Below are 22,366 nucleotides of genomic sequence, written 5' to 3' on the forward strand. Positions count from 1 at the left end.
AGTCTTGCACGAAATATCATTAACGTTACTCTTTGTAGTCACGTAGGCATGTGAATTACAGCGTTTCATTGCAAAGAATGCATGTAACGGGTACACTTGTGCTGTTTCTCCGCCATCTCGTTCAAATGAGCCAGATGTATTGGGCGGGTATTTATACATCAGCCTCAAGCTGAAAAAGACTTCCTGTTAGGAACCTCTCGTGTTACCTTACTCATCGCACCTAACATTACTCATCGCACCTAACAGATCCCTCCTAACTCCTAACGCTAACTCCTTACTGGCAGGAATAAGATGGCCTTAAAGATGGCGGACCTCGAATGACTTCCTGTTCAAGTAAGGAGTTAGGAGTTAGCAGTATAAAATTAAGAGACTTGGGACGTACCCATGCAAACTGGAGAAGCCAGGGATCGAACCGCTGATCTTCCGATTGGTGGGCAACCCACTTTACCTCTGAGCCAATCCAAAAGACAAAGAAATTCCCATCTTACATCTTGTTTAAACGTTGGTTCATACAATCACACATACTTTCCTTTAGTATATGGCACAGATTAAGACTGTTGTATCAGTCTATTTTCAGGCTGTAAGTTTCATGTAGTTCTGTATAATTCTATAAATAATTGGAGTAGGAAAAATGGAAAAAAGATCAAAGGCAGATTTGTGCTGCTGAGAAAATAGGAAATGTGAGGAGGTGAAATTCACGCAAAAGGAAATGGCAGAGTAAAATAGTTTACTCTTCATTCATTTCACACAGCCCGGTAAAAACACTGAAGTAAGTTTTTTTTATTTATGTAATAAATAATACATAAAATGAATCATGCTTTTCAATATTTTAAGCAAGGTCAGTGTATTAGTTTTGTTTTATATAATTTGAGTGAAAAAAATTCAGACATTTTAGCTCTCAGACAACTTTTTGTGTAAATGTGTAAATATTTTGTTTGTTTGTTGGAAAAGTCAATCAACTAAATGTGAGACACATGGCCATTTACACATGATTGTCACACATATGCACAAGGAGGTGGAAGAGACAGTGACAACATTCTGAGTTTTACAAGCACCATCAATAATCTGTATGGGCCTGAAAATCAGTTTTAGAAGGGGACACAGTTTTGAGCCTTTTCATGTATGTCAGAAATGTTTACTATGTACTATAAAATGTACCCGTAGAGCCACCCAGTGTACACTTTATTATCTCCCACTGTTTTTGTTTTTATTCTGTTGTTTGTCCTCCTGTGTGAAACTTGTTTGTTGCTGTTTTGGCGAGGGCTCTTTATAAAATAGATTTGTAATCTCAATGGTAATATTCCTGGTAAAAGAAATGATATAAATGAAAGAATTAGAGATGCATGATGCATTTTTTGACAGCATTCAATATGCCGATATTTAACAACTCATTTGACCGATAACTGATACCAATATATATACCAATATATCCACTTTATTTCCTAGCTAATTTTAGTGATCAGAATATAGAAGTGGTAGCCAAATGCAGACCTGGTGAATTTTTCTTCATCAGTGCGTATTTTTTTTATATATATATATAATTCTGACACTAAAACATCACATTCAAATTGATGTGTCAATCTTGTGCTAGCCTCTTGACACCTCTCCATGAGTGAGAGTGGAACCTGTCAGATGGTGCTTTCTGTCTTTCTCCAGGTGTCCAGTTCCTGGCTGCGACAGTCTGGGCCACATCAGTGGGAAATACGCCACCCACCGCAGTGCCTATGGCTGTCCGCTGGCAGCACGCCGGCAGAAGGAAGGTCTTCTCAATGGCACTCCCTTCTCCTGGAAGGCCTTCAAGACTGAGGGTCCGACTTGCCCGACGCCAGGCTGCGACGGTTCTGGCCACGCTAATGGCAGCTTCCTGACACACCGCAGGTACCCTCAATATGTGAGAGTTTCAGCACACAGAGCCATGGGGGGGGGGGGGGGGTTATGTACATAAAAAGCTGTGTTGAAATGTAATGGTGATAAGCTGCTCCTCTCAGTCTGTCAGGCTGCCCCAGAGCGTTGGCCAACAAGAAGAGAGCCAAATTTCCTGGAGATGAGTATATCACTGCAAAGTTTAGAGCCAGTGATGGTAAGAGACAGTTTATTACCTTCTGCTTTATAGTATGTCTCTCACATGTCTCACCAACCCTGACTGCTACTGTTACTACTAATACACATGGACATGGAGACATGAAAACATAAAAAGCCCCTCAGGTTTGTCAGGGACAACAACAAAATCAAACAGCAAACAACAACAACAAACTGACTTGTTGTCACGACATACAGCACCCCTCTGGGGAAAACAAAGAATGACTGTGAGAGAAATGTGTGACAGATGCAGTAGGTAGGTTTGGCAGTTGTTTGCTAACTGTGTGTTGTGGCTCTTGCTCAGTGCTGGACAACGATGAGGACATCAAGCAGCTCAACAAGGAGATCAACGAGCTGAGCGAGTCCAACTCAGAGATGGAGGCTGACATGATGAACCTGCACACACAGGTGAGCTCAGCTGCTCAGTTCACTGCAGCGCTGCCAGCAGGATGAGGATGAGAGTGATACCCAGTATGTTTTAAAGTACATCTAGGAGGAGACACTGCCATGTGGTGGGAGGCTGTTGGATGTTGGTTCAAAATTTATCAGAGACAACTGAGTGTAGAGAAAATTATGGAGATGGATGCTGCACAGACCAGCTTCATGAATGCATAAAGGACCATACACATGCCACATTTGTAAGTGTGTATTAGGCCAAAAATATTGTTTGTGGGACAGATGTAAAGCTCTGTGTAGCCTTGCACTAAAATGATGAACTTCTTCATATTTATCACAGACTGATATTTATGGAAGAAGGGAAAGATATCTGTTGGCTGTGATCGGTTGTTCCTCATCACGTGACATGCAGTGTGTGCTGCTGCGTTCCAAAAGTTGAACTGTATATCTCAGGGCGCAGCTGTCGCACCCTGAAAACTAGGCACTCGGGAATGCATGTGCACCGCGACAGCGTTGTTCTGCTGTTTGAGAGCACCTGCCACACATCTCCATTGAAAAAATTAATTTGAGGGCACAAAAAAACATGGCATGTATACAGCCCCTTAGTAGAGCTGGATATGGTGCAGCAAGTCTGTTTTGCTGCTACTTACAGACTCTAACCCCTTCACCCATAAACCGCAGCCCAAAACATTTTCCCCATACACTGCTATTATTAGGGACCCCAGCTGAAGGCTGATTGTTTTTGCTGTGTTTATTATTCTTTATTAGGGACCTCGGCTGAAGGAAAATATTTCCTCCTACACCGTTTATCGTATCGGCTTCAAACTCGCACACATGACAGCTCTACCCCCTGTGAACAAAACTTGTGAATGACTTTGTCATTACTCGAACGGTTTGGATTTTATAAGCGCTCAAAGGTGCAGGACACAAAGTCTCATGATGATCTTTGGAAGAAAAGATGAGGGCCAACACATCTTTAAATTGCGACTAAGGTCACATTTTTGACTCAACACACATAAAAGCTATATATGTCTGCGTTCAGAACGAGTGTATCTATCTGGTGATCAGTGTTAATTTTGACAAGAATTTTTAATTTCATTTCAGTCTTAGTCACTCACCAAAGACTGGATTTAGTTAAAGTCACATTTTAGTCTTTTAGTTTAGTTTTGTTTTGTTTTAGTTAAAATTTAGTCAGTGCAAATCAGTTTTAGTTTTAGTTTCATTCTAGTCTTTTGACGTAATTTGACAGTTTTGTTATACTGTAATAGATTTTGCAAAAGGATGTTTGTCATGGTAGTAAAAACTCCATTGTAAGCATACATTTAACTATGTGTTTAGTAATTTAAACTAAGAATGTACCATACTACTCTTGTATAATAAAAATGAATGTCTAAGGCTTGTTAGAAAAAGTGCAATACATAATCATGTCCAGAGGCGATTCTAGGATCAGAGGTTTAGGGGTGCTGAGCACCCAGAGAACTGCCCGGCCAGGCAAGATAAATTTTACTGTTTTGTACATTTTAACTCAATTTTATTCCCACATTTGTGAAAGTAAAGCACAACACTTTTTGGGAAAGTCTGTGACTAAACCATCAAATCTGATGAAGGTTATTTAAATGCTGAGCCACAGCAAAAGAGGAATGGATTGGAATCATAAAAGAAACATATTGTAACCCTAATTTCTGGGGGAGGATAACTCATTTTGATACAGCAGCTCCTCAACATACACATAAACAGTGTGTATGTTTCTGGAGTAAACCAGCCCCCTACAGTGAGTACCAAAAATACCAAAAATGGACCTTGGACTTATTTTTTGGACTTTTATTTGAAATGCAATGCACAACATGTAACATTAACACATTAACAGTAATTGACTTTTTCAATGTTTGTCTCTGCCTTTGTCCTTCTTGTCTGTATTATATAATACAAATACATAAATAAAAATACACTTCAAAAAAGAAAAGTGCTTGAAATCTACAAAATAATAATAATAAATACACACAGTAGGAGTTATAATGTTAATGGGCATCCAGTCAGTTAGCTAGTCAGTAGCACCTTGGCTTTAATATTAACACATGCACATGACACAACAGCTAGCTTCTCTCATTCCAGTTCAAACAGAGGACAGTGGTACTGACCACCTGTAACGTTTCCTAGCTAGAAAAAACGTCAGCTAACTGCTACCTAACAACATTAACAGTGACCTACAATTAAATGCAGCAAAAATGAGGACTGGTAATGATAATAATGTGTTGGTACTGAGTGGTAGAAGTTAAGAAATGTGCCACATATCCTGGTTTAAGCCAGGTACTTACACCACTACTGCATATCACCCACTCTGGAAGGCAGCGCATTGCTCTGTGCAGATAGAGCGCTCAGAGCCTGGGTTGTTGAAAGGTGGGAGGGATGGGGTGGATCAAACCATTTTTGAGGCAAGCCATTTTTGTTAAAATATTACGTTTCAACCAAGTACTGTATGGTTTTGACACTTTTCTAGCTTGTTAAAAAAGGACATACAGTAAAAAAAAAAATGAAAAAAAAAATCTCTCAAATTTTAGGGGTGCTGGGATTCAATTTAGGGGGCTAAATGGGCTAGAAACGCCTATGATCATGTCTTTCACAGGTTCAGGTTTATTTTCTGTATATTTGTACAACAAATGACTGACAACCTGCAAGAATAAAGCTCCAATCCTCTTAAGACATCAAAAGAAGATCATAACAGCTTAACTGTTATGCCCATTTTAATTTAGTATTTTCTTACAAGGGCATCGAAACCTAGCCAACACATTTAATCATATGCCCATTTTAATTCAGTGTTTGTTAACACTAGGACCGCCAGGATTACAGTGCCCCTCCAAGGGCCGCAACGGTCTGCCAGACAGCATCATATGTAACTTCATTGTTTATGCTGCCGGTGTGCTCAGAAGCACACAAAAAATGCATTTTTGAGTAATTTCCGAGAAGTTATGATAAAATATAGACTATAGAATAGGACTCCAATGTCTCTCCAATGTCTCATGTCAATTAATTAACACTATTTGTCGGTTGAAAGTGGTGATTTTCTAAATACATTCTACAATAATAAATTAGATTAACTTCTGGTCTATAATATTGTTGGCTATATTACGCATTTTAATTTAAAAAAAACTTAAGAATAAAAGAAATAAGCACCGAAATAATTAGTGGAAACTTTTTTTTTATTGATACTCCTCCTCTTTGACATACTAACACACACACACACACACACACACGCACACGCACACACACTGAACACGCGATTAAATGAATGAATGAACACTGGAAGCGGTTCAGCCACAGTCCCGCCGGCTGGCGTGGTCACTGTTGAGATTACATTCGTTTTTTATTATTAACAAATGTTTTTTTATTGACAGTATGAATGGTTTTGTTTTCAAATAAATATTTGGAAATGAAAATGTATGCTTTGGTGTACTTTTACAGAGTTTTACAGGCGTTGTTGTTCCCGGCTTCCCGCTGTGGAGCCAAGGCTTCTGTGTGGCAAAACTGGACGTGCACCCCCACCAAACGGAGGGCGGGGGGAGGTCATCCAATCAGAAAGATAGACTGAGAGTTTGAATTTGAGTTTAGATAATTAATTGGTTAAAAAAAAAAAACAATCAAGGCATTGAGGATGGTTGTAATCCAGATTGTCCGGCCGGCCAGCATCAGCTTTTTCGTCACATTTTTACTCGTCAGTTCATAATGAACAGAGATTTCGTTTTAGTTTTTGTTGTCAGTGCTTATTAAATTTACGTTCTCGTCACAAATTAGTCACGGAATAAAGGGTCGTCAACGAAAAGTTTTCGTTTAAGTTTTAGTTGACAAAATTAACACTGCTGGTGATATCTTCAGATTGACGATCGGACCCACGGTTTGGGAAGAGGAAGGACTAATTTGAGAAATTTTAAACCCATCTGGGTTTGGGCTCTCACCTAACTACATGCAGTCATTAATTAGCATAACAATGGCTTCACTCTGACAGACACAAGCCTGTGTGTGTGTGTGTGTGTGTGTGTGTGTGGTTACAATCTTTAAAGGACAGATTACAGCAGCAGAACTCCGCCGTACTGCATGTCACTAACTCGGCCTCTTCTCCAGAGCCTTTGTGCTCCACTGTCTCGCAGGTTAACTCACAGCGGTGCCTGCATAGTGTGACATGTGTGCTTGTGCTGCTGCTGTGTTCCTGCCAGATGTCTCCTGCTGCTGCTGTTATCATTAGTCATACTTCTACTGTTATTATACGCATATGATTATTGTCACATATGTATACTATCAGATATTAATATATACTTTCAACATATTGTACCACAGTAGCCAGAATTATAATTATAATATTATTACTTTCATTAATGTTGTTGTAAGCTATTAACATTATCGTCTGTCCTGCATCTCTCTCTGTCTCTGTCTCATTGTGTCATACAGATTACCGTTAATGTATTATGTTGATCTGTTCTGTACGTCATCTATTGCACGTCTGTAGTCCTGGAAGAGGGATCCCGCCTCAGTTGCTCTTCCTGAGGTTTCTACCATTTTTTTCCCCCTGTTAAAGGTAGCTTTTCCTTATCTGCTGCGAGGGTCCTAAGGACAGAGGGATGTTGTATGCTGTAAAGCCGTGTGAGGCAAATTGTGATTTGTGATGTTGGGCTTTATACGTAAAATTAATTGATTGATTGATTGATTGATTGATTGATTGATTGATGTCGTCAGTAGTTTGATTTTCAGAAGCCACCAAAGTTCTACTCCCAAGTCATGGGTTCATTGCCAAAAATGACCTTGCGTTCTATTGACATTGCTTGTTTTATCAACATTGCGACTCTTACAAATAGGCTAATTCACACTGTCTTCGTGAGCCTTCGGCGAGGACTAGGGGTGGGGGAAATTTCCGATTCTTAGATGCATCGCGATTCGGACGTGGACGAATCTGAATCGATTCACAAACGTCCAAATTTCGATTATTTAAATCTGTTAATTAGAGTAATACAGAAGGTTCTGAATAATGCGGAACTAAGAAGCGCGGTACGCGTCATCTCCGGGACACTTTGGGATGCGCACCTGGAGCGGGCATGCCAACACGCACACAGAGGAAAAAAAACATGGCTGACCGCTACCCACCTCGCCGTGAGATCCTAACAGCTCCTTCTAATTTAAAAGCAGACGTGTGGAAACACTTCGGCTTCTACAACGTCGACGGCGGAAGCGAACTGGACAAGAGCCACGTTATATGTAAGCTGTGTCGTGCTAAAATAAAATATTTTGGCAACACAACAAGCATGAGAAGCCATGTAACTAGATCCCACCCGACGGAGGAGTCAGGGAGGCGGCAGGCTGTTGTTGCTGCAGCTACGAGTGGCGCTACCGACCAGAGAACAATCGAGGAAGCAATTAGAAAGCTGCCACCCACATTGGAAAAGGCGAAGCGAATTACGAAGGCCATAGCGGCATTTATTGCCAAGGATTTGCGTCCTTATTCCGTCGTGGAAAATCAGGGATTTCGAGCACTGCTGCATACATTGGAGCCCAGATACACCATCCCATCCCGACGATATTTCACCGACACGGCCATCCCAACACTCTACAACCAAACCAAAACAGAAGTCATGGCCTCGCTGTTGAAGGCAGGTAGGATCGCAGTTACATGTGATGCGTGGACGTCTGTCGCCACGGAATCATTTGTTACGCTAACTGCGCAATTTATCACCGATGATTGGAAGCTAAGGTCACATGTGCTCCATACAAGAGCAATGAATGAAAGACACACAGGTGCTAATGTGGCTGAGCTGTTAAGCAGTGCCATGAATGAATGGAAAATCGACAAGAAAGACATTGTTTTGGTTACAGATAACGCCGCGAATATGGTTGTCGCTGCTGAGCTGGGTCACTTCGTCCATCTGAAATGCTATGCACACACGCTAAACCTTGCCTCTCAGCGTGCCCTGAAGTTGCTGAGTGTAGCAAGGTTGCTGGGGAGAATAAGACATATTGCAACTTTTTTCCACCGCAGCACCATCACCAAACACCAGCTTGAAGAGAACCAGAAGCTGCTTAATATTCCAAGGCACAAACTGAAAATTGACTGCAGCACTAGGTGGAACAGTGCATATGAGATGGTGAGCAGGTTTTTGGAGCAACAGCCTGCGATCACCGCCACACTCCTCTCCCCTCTGGTGAGAAGAGCAGAGTCAGACCTCTGCACTCTCAGTGAGACTGATGTCACCAATGCAGAGGATGTCATCGCAGCCCTCAAGCCCATGAAGGATGCAACGTCTGTCATGTCAGAGGAGAGCAGCCCCACTATTTCTCTGGTTGCTCCTTTGCAAGCTAAACTCCTTGATGAGACAAAGGACAGTACTGGGGTGTCTACACAGGTCAAGGAGATAAAGCAGGCCATACACGAGGACCTCGGCAAGAGATACCGCAGCGAGCAGGAGAAGCAAATTCTTCACACAGCTGCTGCTCTCGACCCTCGGTTTAAAGGCCTGCCCTTCCTGTCAGAGGAGGAAAGAGAGGAGGCCTATGGCAGAGTGGCTGAGGCTGCCTCCCAACTAGAGGTAATTCTGCAATTTTATTTTCTGTAAAATGTTACTCTGTGCTTATGATGTTTAATTATTTATTTTGTACAATATACACAATTTTTTTTATAAAGTTTTACATTTATACAAATAGATTTCATAATCCAAGATTTTTTATTTAACATTTTGGTCAAATGTGAGTTGAAGTAAGTTAGTGAAGTTGTGATATAAACATTTGAACCTTTTTTGTTCACATGTTCTTCTCATTGTGTGTTTACCTACAGCAAGATGAGCGAGAGGACGAGGAACAAACCCCTGCTGCGAGGGAAGAGGACCCCCCAAACACTGAGGGGGAGGAGGAACACAGAGCTCCCAAAAGAATGACTTTGTCATCTTCCCTGCTGGAGAATCTGCTGGGGCAGAACTTCAGTGAGGCTCGAGTGCGACAGCCCAGGTCTGCCTATGCCAGGGCTCAGGAAGAAGTTAACAAGTACTGTAGTGCTCCACCTCTCCGTCTCTCTGAGGACCCTCTTGACTGGTGGGGTCAGAATGAGGTACATTTTCCTCTTATTTCCAGGCTCGCCAAGAGGTACCTATGTATTCCAGGTACCAGTGTTGCTGCAGAACGAGTTTTTTCGACTGCAGGAGATATTGTCACTGCACAGCGCAGCACACTATTATCTGAGCATGTCGATCAAGTCTTGTTCTTACACAAGAACTTGCAAATTTGCACAACACTCATTAGCTAAGCACATCTGAATTGACCTGCATAGAGATTTTATTGTGGCCTGTTTTTTGAGTTTTTGTAGCAATGGCCTGTTGAATGCACTTTTAAAAGGAATTTTTATGTTTTGTCAAAGGGATTCTGTGCCAAGTATTTAGTCTGAAGTCAAGTTCATATTTTTGTAAGTAGGGGCCACATTTTTTTGTTATAGTTTGAAAATACAATTGAGCTGTAGGTACAGAATTATACATTTATGTAACTCAGGACAGCCTTTTTATTTTGCTGAAGATTGAATGTACTGTTGAGCTGCTGATACAGAATGAGTATTTTATTTGTAACTCAGGGAAAACCTTTTCATGTTTACAAAACTTAAAAAGCAGCAAAGCACTTTTTTTGAGCTGCTGGTACTGAAGTACACATTTGTAATTAATTGCAGTGTTTTTGTGCTCTTTTATTTTATTTTATTTTATTTTATTTTATGTTGAACAGCCAAAACAGAATGTTTTTTTTTTCTACAAAATGCTGCCATTTATTTTGGTATAGCAATTATTATTTTTTTGTCAATGGTTATATTGATAACTGTATTGCAATTTTGTTAACATTTTTACTTAAATGTTTATAAGGAATCTTGTGATTTAAGATACCTGTTGTTACCTTTGGTTCCGTACGACCAAGTTGTAACTAGATACCTGTTGTTACCTTTGGTTCCGTACGACCAAGTTGTAACTTTCCAGTTTGCACGTATTTCCGTTTATATGTTCAATAAAATATAATGGAAATGAATTCAACTGTTTCTTATTACAAATGCACTGTTTTTAAAAATTGCAAGTGTTGAATGCTTATTCAGTGAGACAAAAAGAAATGTGTGTTGTGAAAAAGTGCATCAATATACATAAATTAAAGATGCATCTATAATCGTTTTATAATCGAATCGTAGCCCCTGAATCGTAATCGTAATCGAATTGTGAGGTGCCCAAAGATTCCCACCCCTAGCGAGGACCCTATTGTTTTTGCTGCGTTTATGCAAATGTGGAGAAATTGACAGTTTATAATGGGTGTGTATTACACGGAATGCTGTGAGCTAGAATGGAGAGGGCTCTACAAATCGTCTAAAACTTTTGTCTTTAACTGGCTGCCATGGCCACAATTTTTATGTACATGCACATACATACACATACATACACAATTTATACCAAAAAACATAGGAAAATTTGTCCTGATCACAGATATGTTGACATGGAATCTCTCACACGTACACATTTTTGCTGAGTGGCTCCAAAGCGAAGGGAGCGCCAATTTTTTTCTCATTCACTCCCATGTAAACTGAGAGGAGAAATTTATGGAAAACAGCTGAGGTGCAACACATTTGTAACTCGCTCGTGTGATCACATTTTTGACTCTACACATATAAAACATGACACGTGCGTTCACAAGAAGTGGATCTCTCTCACCATCACTTTATTTTGATGATTGGACCAACGGTTTGAGAATGGGAAGAACTTGTTCGATATTAAACAGCCTTTGCTGATCTGCTCTCTCATGAGCTCTCTGTGTGCCCCTCAGGTGCAGGCAAGTCATTAATCGCCATGACAACGGCTGCACACACAGATACGCACACACAGTCCTCTGTGTGTGTGTGTCTCACAATCTTTAAAGGACAGATTACAGCAGCAGAATCTTCATTTGAAACAGCAAATACACATTATTAACCCCTAAAGTGCCAAAATGGGCTCTCTAGCGCCACCTAGGTGCAATAAAATGGCCACTGCAGCCCGTAGGAATGTTGTAGAAATATCAAACCAAAACTGGTGTGTTTGACTTACAAATCACGCGCTGACACCCATGACCTAAATCCAACAGGAAGTGAGCTATTTGCCCTTTCAAAGTAAGATTTTGCCTCAAACGTGCTCTTCTTCAAAAAACATCTCCTACACTGTTTATCGTATCAAACACACACACATGCCAGCTCAACTGCTGCTAAACAGATCTTCTGTATAATTTTATCTGTCTCACCATCACATTATTTTGATGATTGGACCAACGGTTTGGGAATGGGAAGAACTTGTTAAATCTCCACTGAAAGAGGTATCTTCTCTGTGTTCTGTCTGTCTCTCTCTGCTTTTCTGCCAGGTGCACTTATTTACCATGGCAACAACTGTCACAGACAAACTCACAGAAACATGATGTGTGTGCGTGTCTATATCTTACATGCAGACATGACAGGGGCAGAATGTCCATTTTAACCCTTTAGGTGCCAGAGTTTATTGAGGAAAATATTCCATTTTCATTTCAACATTTCAAAAGGCTGTGGCTTGAAAGTGGTGAGAGATAAAGGCATACTGTAAATGAGAAAACTTTTCATCATGACCCAAAGTTTGTCATGGGAGTAAATTAACTCATCTAATTTGCATATTGTGTTGTCACTAGGCAGCGGCCATATTGGATTTCATAAATCTCAGTAAAACAGCATTTTGAACATATTTACACAGTAGATTTCTTTCGTTTTGTGTTGTTTTTGTCATCTCATCTTCAAAATAAAGGAAGAGGAATCTGATTGGAGTAAATTCACTCATGTAATTTGCATATTGTGACATCACTTCTACATACCTACAGCTACAGAAAGCATTCAAACATCAAAACGTTCAGCTCTGTAAGGATTTTCTGATGTTTGTGGCAATATGTTTGATATTTCTAAATAATTCACAATGACGACATAAGCTGGAGGCCGAAACGGGCGCGAGTGCGAGGTCCCGACCAACGCTGCTTGCAGCTTTAATTATTATTCTTTCTTCCGCCGTCTCTTTGAGCTGGAATTTGACCCCCTAAACATGCTCAGAAACTCACCAAAATGGGCATGCATGTCAGGACTGGTGAAAAGTTTTATGAAATGAAAAAATTAATCCGAAAAGTGCCAAAATGGTCTCTCTAGCGCCACCTAGCAGTTTAGGCACACTAAAATGCCCGCTGCGGCTTGTAGGAATGACGTAGAAAGATCAAACCAAAACTGGCTTGTTCATCTCATCGAGACCTACAAATCACGCGCTGACACCTCTGACCTAAACCCAAAAGGAAGTGTGCTATTTCCCTTTCAACGTAAGATTTCGCCTCAAAAATGCTCTTTTTCAAAATTTCTTCAAAAATCATCTCCTCCTACACCGTTTATCGTATGGGCTTCAAACTCGCACACATGACAGATCAACTCATCCTAATCAGATCGTCTGTATAACTTTTTCATTACTCGAATGGTTTGGATTTTATGGCATCTTACAGGTGATGTCTTACAAAACCTCCTGACAATTTTCGCGCCACCTAGACACACTAAAATGTCCGCTGCAACCCATACGAATGTCCTAGAAAGACAAAACCGAAACTGGCTTGTTCGTCTCATCAAGACCTACAAATCACGTGGCACAACCCCTGACCTGAATCCAACAGGAAGTGAGCTATTTGCCCTTTCAAAGTAAGATGTAATTTTTCAAAAATTCTCTTACTAAAAAAATATTTCCTCCTACACCGTACAACACCTTCAAATTTGCACACATGACAGGCCAAGTCCTGCTAAACAATTCCTCTGAACAACTTTGTGATTACTCGAACAGTTTGGATTTTATGCCCTCTTGAAGGTAACATTACCTCTTGACAATTTTTGCGCCACCTACACACATTAAAATGGCTGCTGCTGCCTGTAGGAATGATGTAGAAAGATCAAACCAAAACTGGCTTCTTTGTCTCCTTGAGACCTACAAATCACTCATTGACACCACTGACCTAAATCTAACAGGAAATGAGCTAGTGCCTCTGAAAATAACATGAGCTAATGTGTCAGCTGTGAGCTAGACATTGTAAACTTGCAACTAAGATCGCATTTTTGACTCTACAAACATGAAACCTATATGCCTTTGGAATGAGTTTATCTCTCTTGTGGTATGTTCAGATTGACGATTGGACTTACGGTTTGGGAATGCAATGGAGGAGTTGAAAGCCACCTCCATCTGCCTACTGTTCAACTTGTCTCTCTCTGTCAGTGGTGGACTTAGGATGTAGGATGTAGGGCAGGGGTGAAAAGGAGAAAAGGGCACCTACTGCATGACATGGGGGCCCATTGATGTGGAAAAAACTAAGTTGACCCCCTAAACATGCTCCAGAACTCACCAAAATTGGCATGCATGTCAGGACTGGCGACAAATTTTAGAAAATGAAGTAATGAATTCTCAAACTGCCAAAATGGGCTCTCTAGCGCCACCTAGACACACTAAAATTGCTGCTGTTGCTTGTAGGAATGTCATAGAGAGATCAAACCAAAAATGGCTTGTTCGTCTCTTTGAGACCTACAAATCACGCACTGAAACCCCTGACCTAAACCCAGCACGAAGTGAGGTATTTGCCCTTTCAAAGTAAGATTTCGGCTCAAAACCGCTTTTTCTTCAAAAATCATGTTCTCCTAGACCGTTTATCGTATCGGCTTCAAACTTGCACACATGTTAGATCAACTTGTCCTAATCAGATCTTCTGTATAACTTTCTCATTACTGGAATGGTGTGGATTTTATGGCCTCTTACAGGTGATGTCCCACAAAACCTCTCAATGATTTTCGCGCCACCTTGACACATTAAAATGCCCGCTGCGACCCGTACGAATGTCCTAGAAAGACAAAACCAAAACTGGCTTGTTCGTCTCATCAAGACCTACAAATCACGCAGAATCTTCATTTGAAACAGCAAATACACATTATTAACCCCTAAATTGCCAAAATGGGCTCTCAAGCACCACCTAGGTGCACTAAACTGGCCACTGCAGCCCGTAGGAATGTCGCAGACAGATCAAACCAAAACTGGCGTGTTCGGCCTACAAATCACGCGCTGACACCCCTGACCTAAATCCAACAGGAAGTGAGCTATTTGCCCTTTCAAAGTAAGATGTCATTTTTCAAAAATTCTCTTACTAAAAAAATATTTCCTCCTACACCGTTTATTGTATTGACTTTAAACATGCACACATGATAGACCATGCCCTGCTAAACAATTCCTCTGAACAATTTTGTCATTACTTGAACGGTTTTGATTTTATGCCCTGTTAAAGGTGAAATGTCACAAAACCTCAATTTTTGCACCACATAGACACAGTAAAATGGCTGCTGCGGCCCGTAAGAATGCTGTAGAAAGGTCAAATCAAAACTGGCTTCTTCATTTCCTCAAGACCTACAAATCACTCATTTACACCACTGACCTAAATCCAACAGGAAATGTGTTTGTGCCTCTTAAATGTGGCATGTCACAAAACCTCTTGACAATTTTTGCGCCACCTACACACACTAAAATGGCTGCTGTTGCCTGTAGGAATGATGTAGAAAGATCAAACTAAAACTGGCTTCTTTGTCTCCTCGAGACCTACAAATCACTCATTGACACCACTGACCTAAATCTAACAGGAAATGAGCTAGTGCCTCTGAAACTTACATGAGAAAATGTGTCAGCTGTGAGCTAGACATTGTAAACTTGCAACTAAGATCGCTTTTTTGACTCTACAAACATGAAAGCTATATATGTCTGCATTCGGAACGAGTGTATCTCTCTGGTGATATCTTCAGATTGGCGATCGGACCCACAGTTTGGGAGCAGGAAGGACTAGTTCCACAAATTTGAAAGCCATCTTCAAGTTCTTGGCTTCTCCCCCTTCCTCTCACTCAACTGCATGCTGTCATTAATTAGCATAACAATGGCTTCACTCTGACAGACACAAGCCTGTGTGTGTGTGTGGTCACACACACCTGACAGGATAACATTGACCAAACTGACCAACTCATGTGTCTCATTCCTACAATTTCCTAAATAAATGCCTGATAGCAAAAACATGTAAATGCAAGATTTCCAGGTCAAACTCTTTTGTCTCATTTAGAATCTGAATCAAATCTGTAGCTAAAACCGTGCTGCAGCAGTACACGATGAAAAACATGTAGTCCTGCTCAGTTTCTCCACTGAAATTAACTAGTGTCTGCCTGCTGTTACATCAGGAAAGTATACACATCTTTGAGAAAATGTTACACTCCAAAATTACAAGCTCCTTTGTTTAATCACCACTTTAGTCTTTGTAAAAATCGTTTTCTTTTATGATTTACTCTACTTTATAATTCATGTTTTGTCCATGTTAATATTTGTTATCCTGTTAAAATGTATATTATGTATTTATATATGCATGTACTTACATCACAATGTGTTACACAACAAAGCAGGAGTACTGTCACCACAGACCTTTGTTTTTTACAGTACATGGGGAACACTCCAATTCTTAACAGTATGACAGACACCATGTTGCTGTTAACATTATATAATTACTTAATCATGACAGTGTATTTCATTTCAATGTGGATGTTTTGGACAAGACATTTTGTTTCCATAGCTGACATATCACAGGTACATTTTAGTTAATACATCGGTTGAAAATTAAATACATATTGTAATGTGCTGTAATATAAAGTCCCCCTATTGCCAAAAATGACCTTGCGTTCTCTTGACATTGCTTGTTTTATCGACATTTTGACTCTTACGAATAATTTGCACTGTCTATGTGAGCTGGAGGCCGAGAGTGAGAGCCCGAGGTCCCATTTATCGCTGCTTGCAGCTTTAATTCTTTATTCTTTATTCTGCCGTCTCTTTGAATCCCAATTTGACCCCCTAAACATGCTCAAAAACTCACCAAAATTGGCACGCTTGTCAGGACCAGTGAAAAATTTGATGAAATGAAAAAGTTCACCCCAAAAGTGCCAAAATGGGCTCTCTAGCACCACCTAGACATACTACAATGGCCGCTGTGGCCCATAGGAATGACTCATTTAGACCTACAAATCATGCGCTGACACCCCTGACCTAAATCCAACAGGAAGTGAGCTATTTGCCCTTTCAAAGTAAGATTTTGCCTCAAAAACGCTCTTTCTTCAAAAAACATCTTCTCCCACACCGTACAGATCTTCTGTATAACTTTTGCATTACTCGAACGGTTTGGATTTTATGGGCTCTTACAGGTGACGTGTTACAAAACCTCCTGACAATTTTCACGCCACCTAGGCACACTAAAATGGCCACTGCAGCCCGTAGGAATGTCGCAGACAGATCAAACCAAAACTGGCGTGTTCGGCCTACAAATCACGCGCTGACACCCCTGACCTAAATCCAACAGGAAGTGAGCTATTTGCCCTTTCAAAGTAAGATGTCATTTTTCAAAAATTCTGTTTCTCAAAAAATATCTACTCCTACACCGTTTATTGTATTGACTTCAAACATGCAAACATGATAGGCCAAGTCCTGCTAAACAGATCCTCCGAACAACTTTGTCATTACTCGAACGGTTTGGATTTTATGCCCTCTTAAAGGTGACATGTCTCAAAATCTCTTGACAATCTTCACGTCACCTACACACACTAAAATGGCTGCTGCGGTCCGTAGGAATGTCGTAGGAAGATCAACCTAAAACTGGCTTGTTCGTTTCCTCGAGACCTACAAATCATGTACTGACAAACCTGACCTAAATCCAACAGGAAATGAGCTAGTGCCTCTGAAATTAACATGAGCAAATGTGGAGAAATTGTCAGCTGTGACCTAGACTTGTTCCACTAGCGATCAAGATGAAATTTTGGACTCCATAAACATAAAAACCTATATGTCTGCATTCGGGACGAGTGTATCTCTCTGCTGGTATGCTCAGATTGACAATTGGTACCATGTTTTGGGAATTAAAGGGAGGAGTTCATTTTAAAACCATCTCAATCTGCCTTAAAATGGCCACTGCAACCCATACGAATGTTGTAGAAAGATCAAACCAAAACTGGCTTGTTCGTCTCTTTGAGACCTACAAATCACTCACAGACACCCCTGACCTAAACCCAACAGGAAGTGAGCTATTGCCTCTGAAAGTAAGATGAGCAAATGTGGAGAAATTGTCAGCTGTGAGCCAGACATCAGAAATCTGCATTTTTGAATCCACAAACAAAAAAACTTTATATCTGCGTTCAGGACGAGTGCATATCTTTGCTGGTATGCTCAGATTGACGATTAGACCCACGGTTTGGGAATTAAAGGGAGGAGTTCGAGACATTTCAAAGCCACCTCCATCTGCCTGCTCTCACACAGCTTGTCTCTCCCTCTCAGTGACGGACACAGCAGGGGCATAGCCATCATTTCAGAAGTGAGGGGGACACATTGTTCAGAGGTCTACTGAGTGATTTATCATCCTCTTGCATTCACAGTACAGCACCAGGGGAAAGTTTTAGCAAGCTGTGAGCTAGAGTGGAGAGGGGTCGTCTAAAACTTTTGTCTTTAACTGTCTACGTGAGCTGGAGCCCGAAACGGCTTGAGGCCGAGGTCCCACCCAACGCTGCTCGCAGCTTTAATATTCTGTATATTACTGGTTGAATTGTTAAGCTCTCTGTGTTTCTGCCTCAGGACTGTGTTCTGTGTCTGTCTCTGCTTCAGATCTCTTCCATGGAGAAGAACCTGAAGAGCATGGAGGAGGAGAACAAACATATCGAGGAGAGGAACGAGGCCTTGTTCCTGGAGCTATCTGGTCTGAGTCAGGCCCTGATCCGCAGCCTGGCCAACATCCGCTTGCCAGCCATGGTGAGTATATACAATGTCTTTTGCATTGTTTTAAAAGAGGCCATACTAGGAGGAAATAATTACTTCTAACAGATAGGATAATCAGTTTAGCCTGAATGGAGTTAATCAGCTTTCTGACCTATCAGTTTACATTCTGTCTGTCCTGAGAAAAAGAACAGAAGAGATATCCAGTGGTAGACTTGATAGAAATGCCTGATGGAAGGCTGGTCAAAGTTGTAATTTAGGATTCTGTGAAACAGATTCTCTGACAGATGAATTGTAGTGACCTCTTGGCTTTCTGCTTTTTAGCACCATCCCGGTCCCACTGTTAATGATAAAGGACCAAATACCTGCAAAACCAATGACATACACCTCAGCCTTAGCTGTTTGTGTTTAGTGCCAATAAGCAAAACTAAACTTAGATGTGCTAAACTTAGATGTGTTGCTGGGCAGGATTGTTTACCTTGTTACCCACATGCTCACATGCAGCTGTGTCCTCGTGTGTGTAAAACACAAAAAACTGGGACAGGTTCATAAAAACATTGGTCCTCAGTTTTACAGGATGAAATCAGTTAGCCCTTACTCGGTGAGCGAACAAGGTTTTTATAAAAGATTAGACCCTCCCTCCATGGCAAGCCCTTGTACCATTTAAACAATAGGGCACGTAACAACTACTATCAATGAAAAAAGCCGCTAAGAGGCTTAGTAGGCTGGTAACTGTGACTTGTTGAATAAAATCCATACTGAAGTCCCAAGATGCATTTTATGACGGTCAACAGAAAATCAGAACCAAAAATTCACCCTCTTTGTGCTAAGAGCTGCCATGCCAGTAGTCTCGCCACCAGACAATCAGAGATCTCCGCCTTCTGATAGTCTGGGGACACTCCTTTCTAAAGTGTATTTAACACACCGGAGAAAACGGCCGGCAACAAAGCAACGCCTCTTTCATTTTTGAAAAGGACACGCCCTCCCAGAAACTACCCGATACGTAGCTCTAGTGAGACACGAAGAAGAAATAACAATTCAATTTCTCTCATCGGCAGTACTAGAGAAAAGAATTCTCCGTCCTCCAGTCGCGATGTATTCAACGGCCTCACCGACCACCGCCTCCTACAACGCTGCCCCTTTTTTTGTCTTTTATGCAAGAGGTACATTATCAATATCTCCTCCACAGTCGCCATGTTTGTTTTTGAGTTTGTTGTTGTCATAAACTTTTGATGTTGGGCTGCCTCCTGGTGGATATATTGGTTAACATATGATTAACATCCATGCCAACGTAAAGGGCGCATGGAAGTATGTGGGCAGTGACGGTAACATCGTTTGAAATACATTTTCGTATGTAAAGGGAGCATAAATGAGCCTTAAGCTTTATGGAAACGTGCAGAAATACGGACAAAATGAACGCAGAGCCTTATTTAACGTTGAGCATAAATGGGCCTTTAGTCAACAGAATGCCCTAAGCAAGATTCAGATTGGATTTATGCCACAAAATCAAACTACAGACCATATTGGCATAATGGACTGTTCCAGAAATTAACTGAAAAAGGTGTAGTAGGAAAAAACCTATGATATAATTAGAACAGTATACACAAATAATACTAAATGTGCTGTGAGAATCGGCAATAGTAGAGGGGTGAAACAGGGCTACAGTTGCAGCCCCATCCTGTTTAACATTTGTTCTGATGAATCCACTCTTACGTCTCAGGGCTCCAGACTAACTTTTAGAGGCACAAGCAGAAAATTTAGGGGCACATCTTAACAATCAATCAATCAATCAATCAATCAATCAATCAATCAATCAATCAATTTTATTTATAAAGTCTACTGTATATTAACATTGGACTGTTTTAATTATTGAAGTATTTAGCATCACAGAGATTTGTGGTCAGTGAAATGTGAGGATACTTAAAATAACATCTGTACAGATGTGAAGCCCTGACTATATCTGACTGATCTTCAATGAAAGCTGTTGTCTTGTATTTTTTTCCTCTGAAAACATTAACCTTATAGTCAGACACAAATTATGTAGCCTCTATAGTTGAGGGGACAGGTCTGCTCTGCAGCAGCAAACTGATATGATGCTGATTCACATGAGAATTTATGTAAAACTGGAGGTTGAACCATGAACATAAACTACAAATCACATGAAAAGCATTTCAATAATCTATCATAATTAAAACAACTGGAGACTGAGAACAAACTGATATAGGAGTTTGGATTCATTTGGATTCACCCCAAATGTCCAGAGTTCGACGCACTTGCAGACTTGCGGACTTTGCCAGCACGTTCCTGGGAAGTCCAGGAGTGCTTAGGGCTCCAAATCTACAATTCAGCCAGTCCACAAGGGGCCTCAAGTGGACTCTCTGCAGACTTCCAGAGAGTCCGTTTGGGGTGCAGACTTCAGCAGACTTCACTGATTAGATAACCCACATTTCATTGCCACACGGATGTGATGTGGGTTTTTAAAATGCCGGGGGAAAAAACTTATGAATGTGTAAAATAGTTATTGATAGTTAGGTCTATTAAAATGCTTCTTGAATTGTGTAGGCCAGAAATACTGTTCAACCACATCATGATACGGGGATATGTATAAGACTAGGCTGTAGAGGGACTGAAAATGCATTTTTATCATTGCAGCCTATCAGGCTGCAATATAAGGCAGTGAAATAGGCAAAAATAATTGGCTGAAAAACAACAAAAGAAGGTTTCTAATGTAAGTAATACCCAATTTTTAGAGTTTCAGTCCTGTCCTTATTCACAAACAAGATGAGTAGGCACTATTCTTAAGACATATATATGAATATGACAGCAGCGACAGTTGAACGTTTCCACGGCAACGAGTAAAACGGTCTCGAGGGCTGTCTATCAGCTGCTTGCAGTCTCTGCCCTCGCAGACTTTATGTGATGATGGTACATACGTCACACTCCGTACAACTGAAGTCCGCGAAGGCTCGATCCACAAGTCCAGAAGTCAGATATCCCTGGTCTCAGTCCTTCTGACACAGATATTAAATACCTACTTTTGCAGATGATCTAATATTGTTAGCTAAGGAAGCATTACAACAGCAACTAGATCATCTGCAAAACTTCTGTCAGACCTGGGCCCTAATTAATCTGGAAAAGACTAGATTTATGGTGTTCCAGAAATGACCTCGGTGTCAGGGAAACCCAAACAGGTTTCTACTGGGCTCCACTGACATAGAACACACACACACAGCTAAAAAATATTTGGGACTCAAAATTAGCTCAACAGGAAATTTCAATCTGGTCATTAATGATCTCAGAGACAAGGGTAGGAGAACTTTTTATAATTGACTTGAAGTTCTACACTCTGAGATTTGCAAGAGTATACTCAAGAGTCCACAGAAACACCCCCAGAAATGAATGCTGAGCTGAACTAAGCCATTTCCCTTTTTAATTAGGATACAAAAAAAGAACAATAAAATTCTACAAACACCTAAAAACAAGTGACCTTAACTCCTACCATTACAGCGCTCTACATTGCCAACAGCAGAACACAGAGTAGAGTCCCCTTAGCCAGCTGGTCTTTAGGCCCACCTCCCCTAAAGGCCCAGACAAACTAAACCTACTTCAGAGAACAAGCAGCAACGAAGGCTCCCTGCTGAGTTTGTGTTGCTGAGGCATCAGAACAAAGTTCTTTACAAAAATGTAAATTCCAAGATTTGGATACACTCTCTGACCAGACTGAAAAGTAACAACTATTTGGAGAAAATAGTGTCAGCACCATAGAAGCAGCAAAATATGTCAGTGCATGTCACAGCCCAAAAGACAACCAACACAACAACACATAAAAACTGGAGTTCATCTCCTCTGAGCTCACACTCTGCCCTTTTTTATTTCTTTTTTTTACAATTGATATCTATGATTTTGTATTAATATGTTGTTCTTAACTGTTTTTTTTATTGCCCCTAAACATTGAGTCATTGAAATAATGCATTTCCTGGCCCAAACGTTAACCATCACAACTAAATGCCTTACCCCAACCCTAACCCTAATAGTAACCTGAATCTATATGTGTGTGTGTGTATATA

At 40.7% G+C, this 22,366-nt stretch overlaps 2 protein-coding genes across 8 annotated transcripts in view; both read left to right on the plus strand.

The window, feature by feature from the left end:
* The window catches only part of myt1a (myelin transcription factor 1a), an 81,238-nt gene that overhangs the window by 57,414 nt on the left and 1,458 nt on the right, over positions 1 to 22,366 (plus strand). For all 7 annotated transcript variants that reach the window (XM_050064584.1, XM_050064587.1, XM_050064588.1 and 4 more), the window contains 4 exons: positions 1,657 to 1,878; positions 1,989 to 2,080; positions 2,384 to 2,487; positions 18,192 to 18,335. In XM_050064584.1, coding sequence (XP_049920541.1) covers positions 1,657 to 1,878; positions 1,989 to 2,080; positions 2,384 to 2,487; positions 18,192 to 18,335 — 562 coding nt within the window. The remainder of the gene's footprint in view (positions 1 to 1,656; positions 1,879 to 1,988; positions 2,081 to 2,383; positions 2,488 to 18,191; positions 18,336 to 22,366) is intronic.
* On the plus strand, positions 7,225 to 10,403 carry LOC126402532 (E3 SUMO-protein ligase ZBED1-like). The gene is made up of 2 exons (XM_050064629.1): positions 7,225 to 9,041; positions 9,287 to 10,403. The coding sequence occupies exons 1-2, from the start codon at positions 7,557 to 7,559 to the stop codon at positions 9,749 to 9,751; spliced, it is 1,950 nt and encodes a 649-aa protein (XP_049920586.1). The 5' UTR covers positions 7,225 to 7,556; the 3' UTR covers positions 9,752 to 10,403.

This window comes from Epinephelus moara, chromosome 16, assembly GCF_006386435.1.
Source record: "Epinephelus moara isolate mb chromosome 16, YSFRI_EMoa_1.0, whole genome shotgun sequence".
NCBI lineage: Eukaryota > Metazoa > Chordata > Actinopteri > Perciformes > Serranidae > Epinephelus > Epinephelus moara.

Excerpts from the sequence above, each read along its gene's own strand:
- LOC126402532 (XM_050064629.1), top strand. The coding sequence starts at position 7,557 with ATGCCAACACGCACACAGAGGAAAAAAAACATGGCTGACCGCTACCCA. Across the intron at positions 9,042-9,286 it reads AGGCTGCCTCCCAACTAGAG|CAAGATGAGCGAGAGGACGA; the intron begins GTAATTCTGCAA and ends GTTTACCTACAG.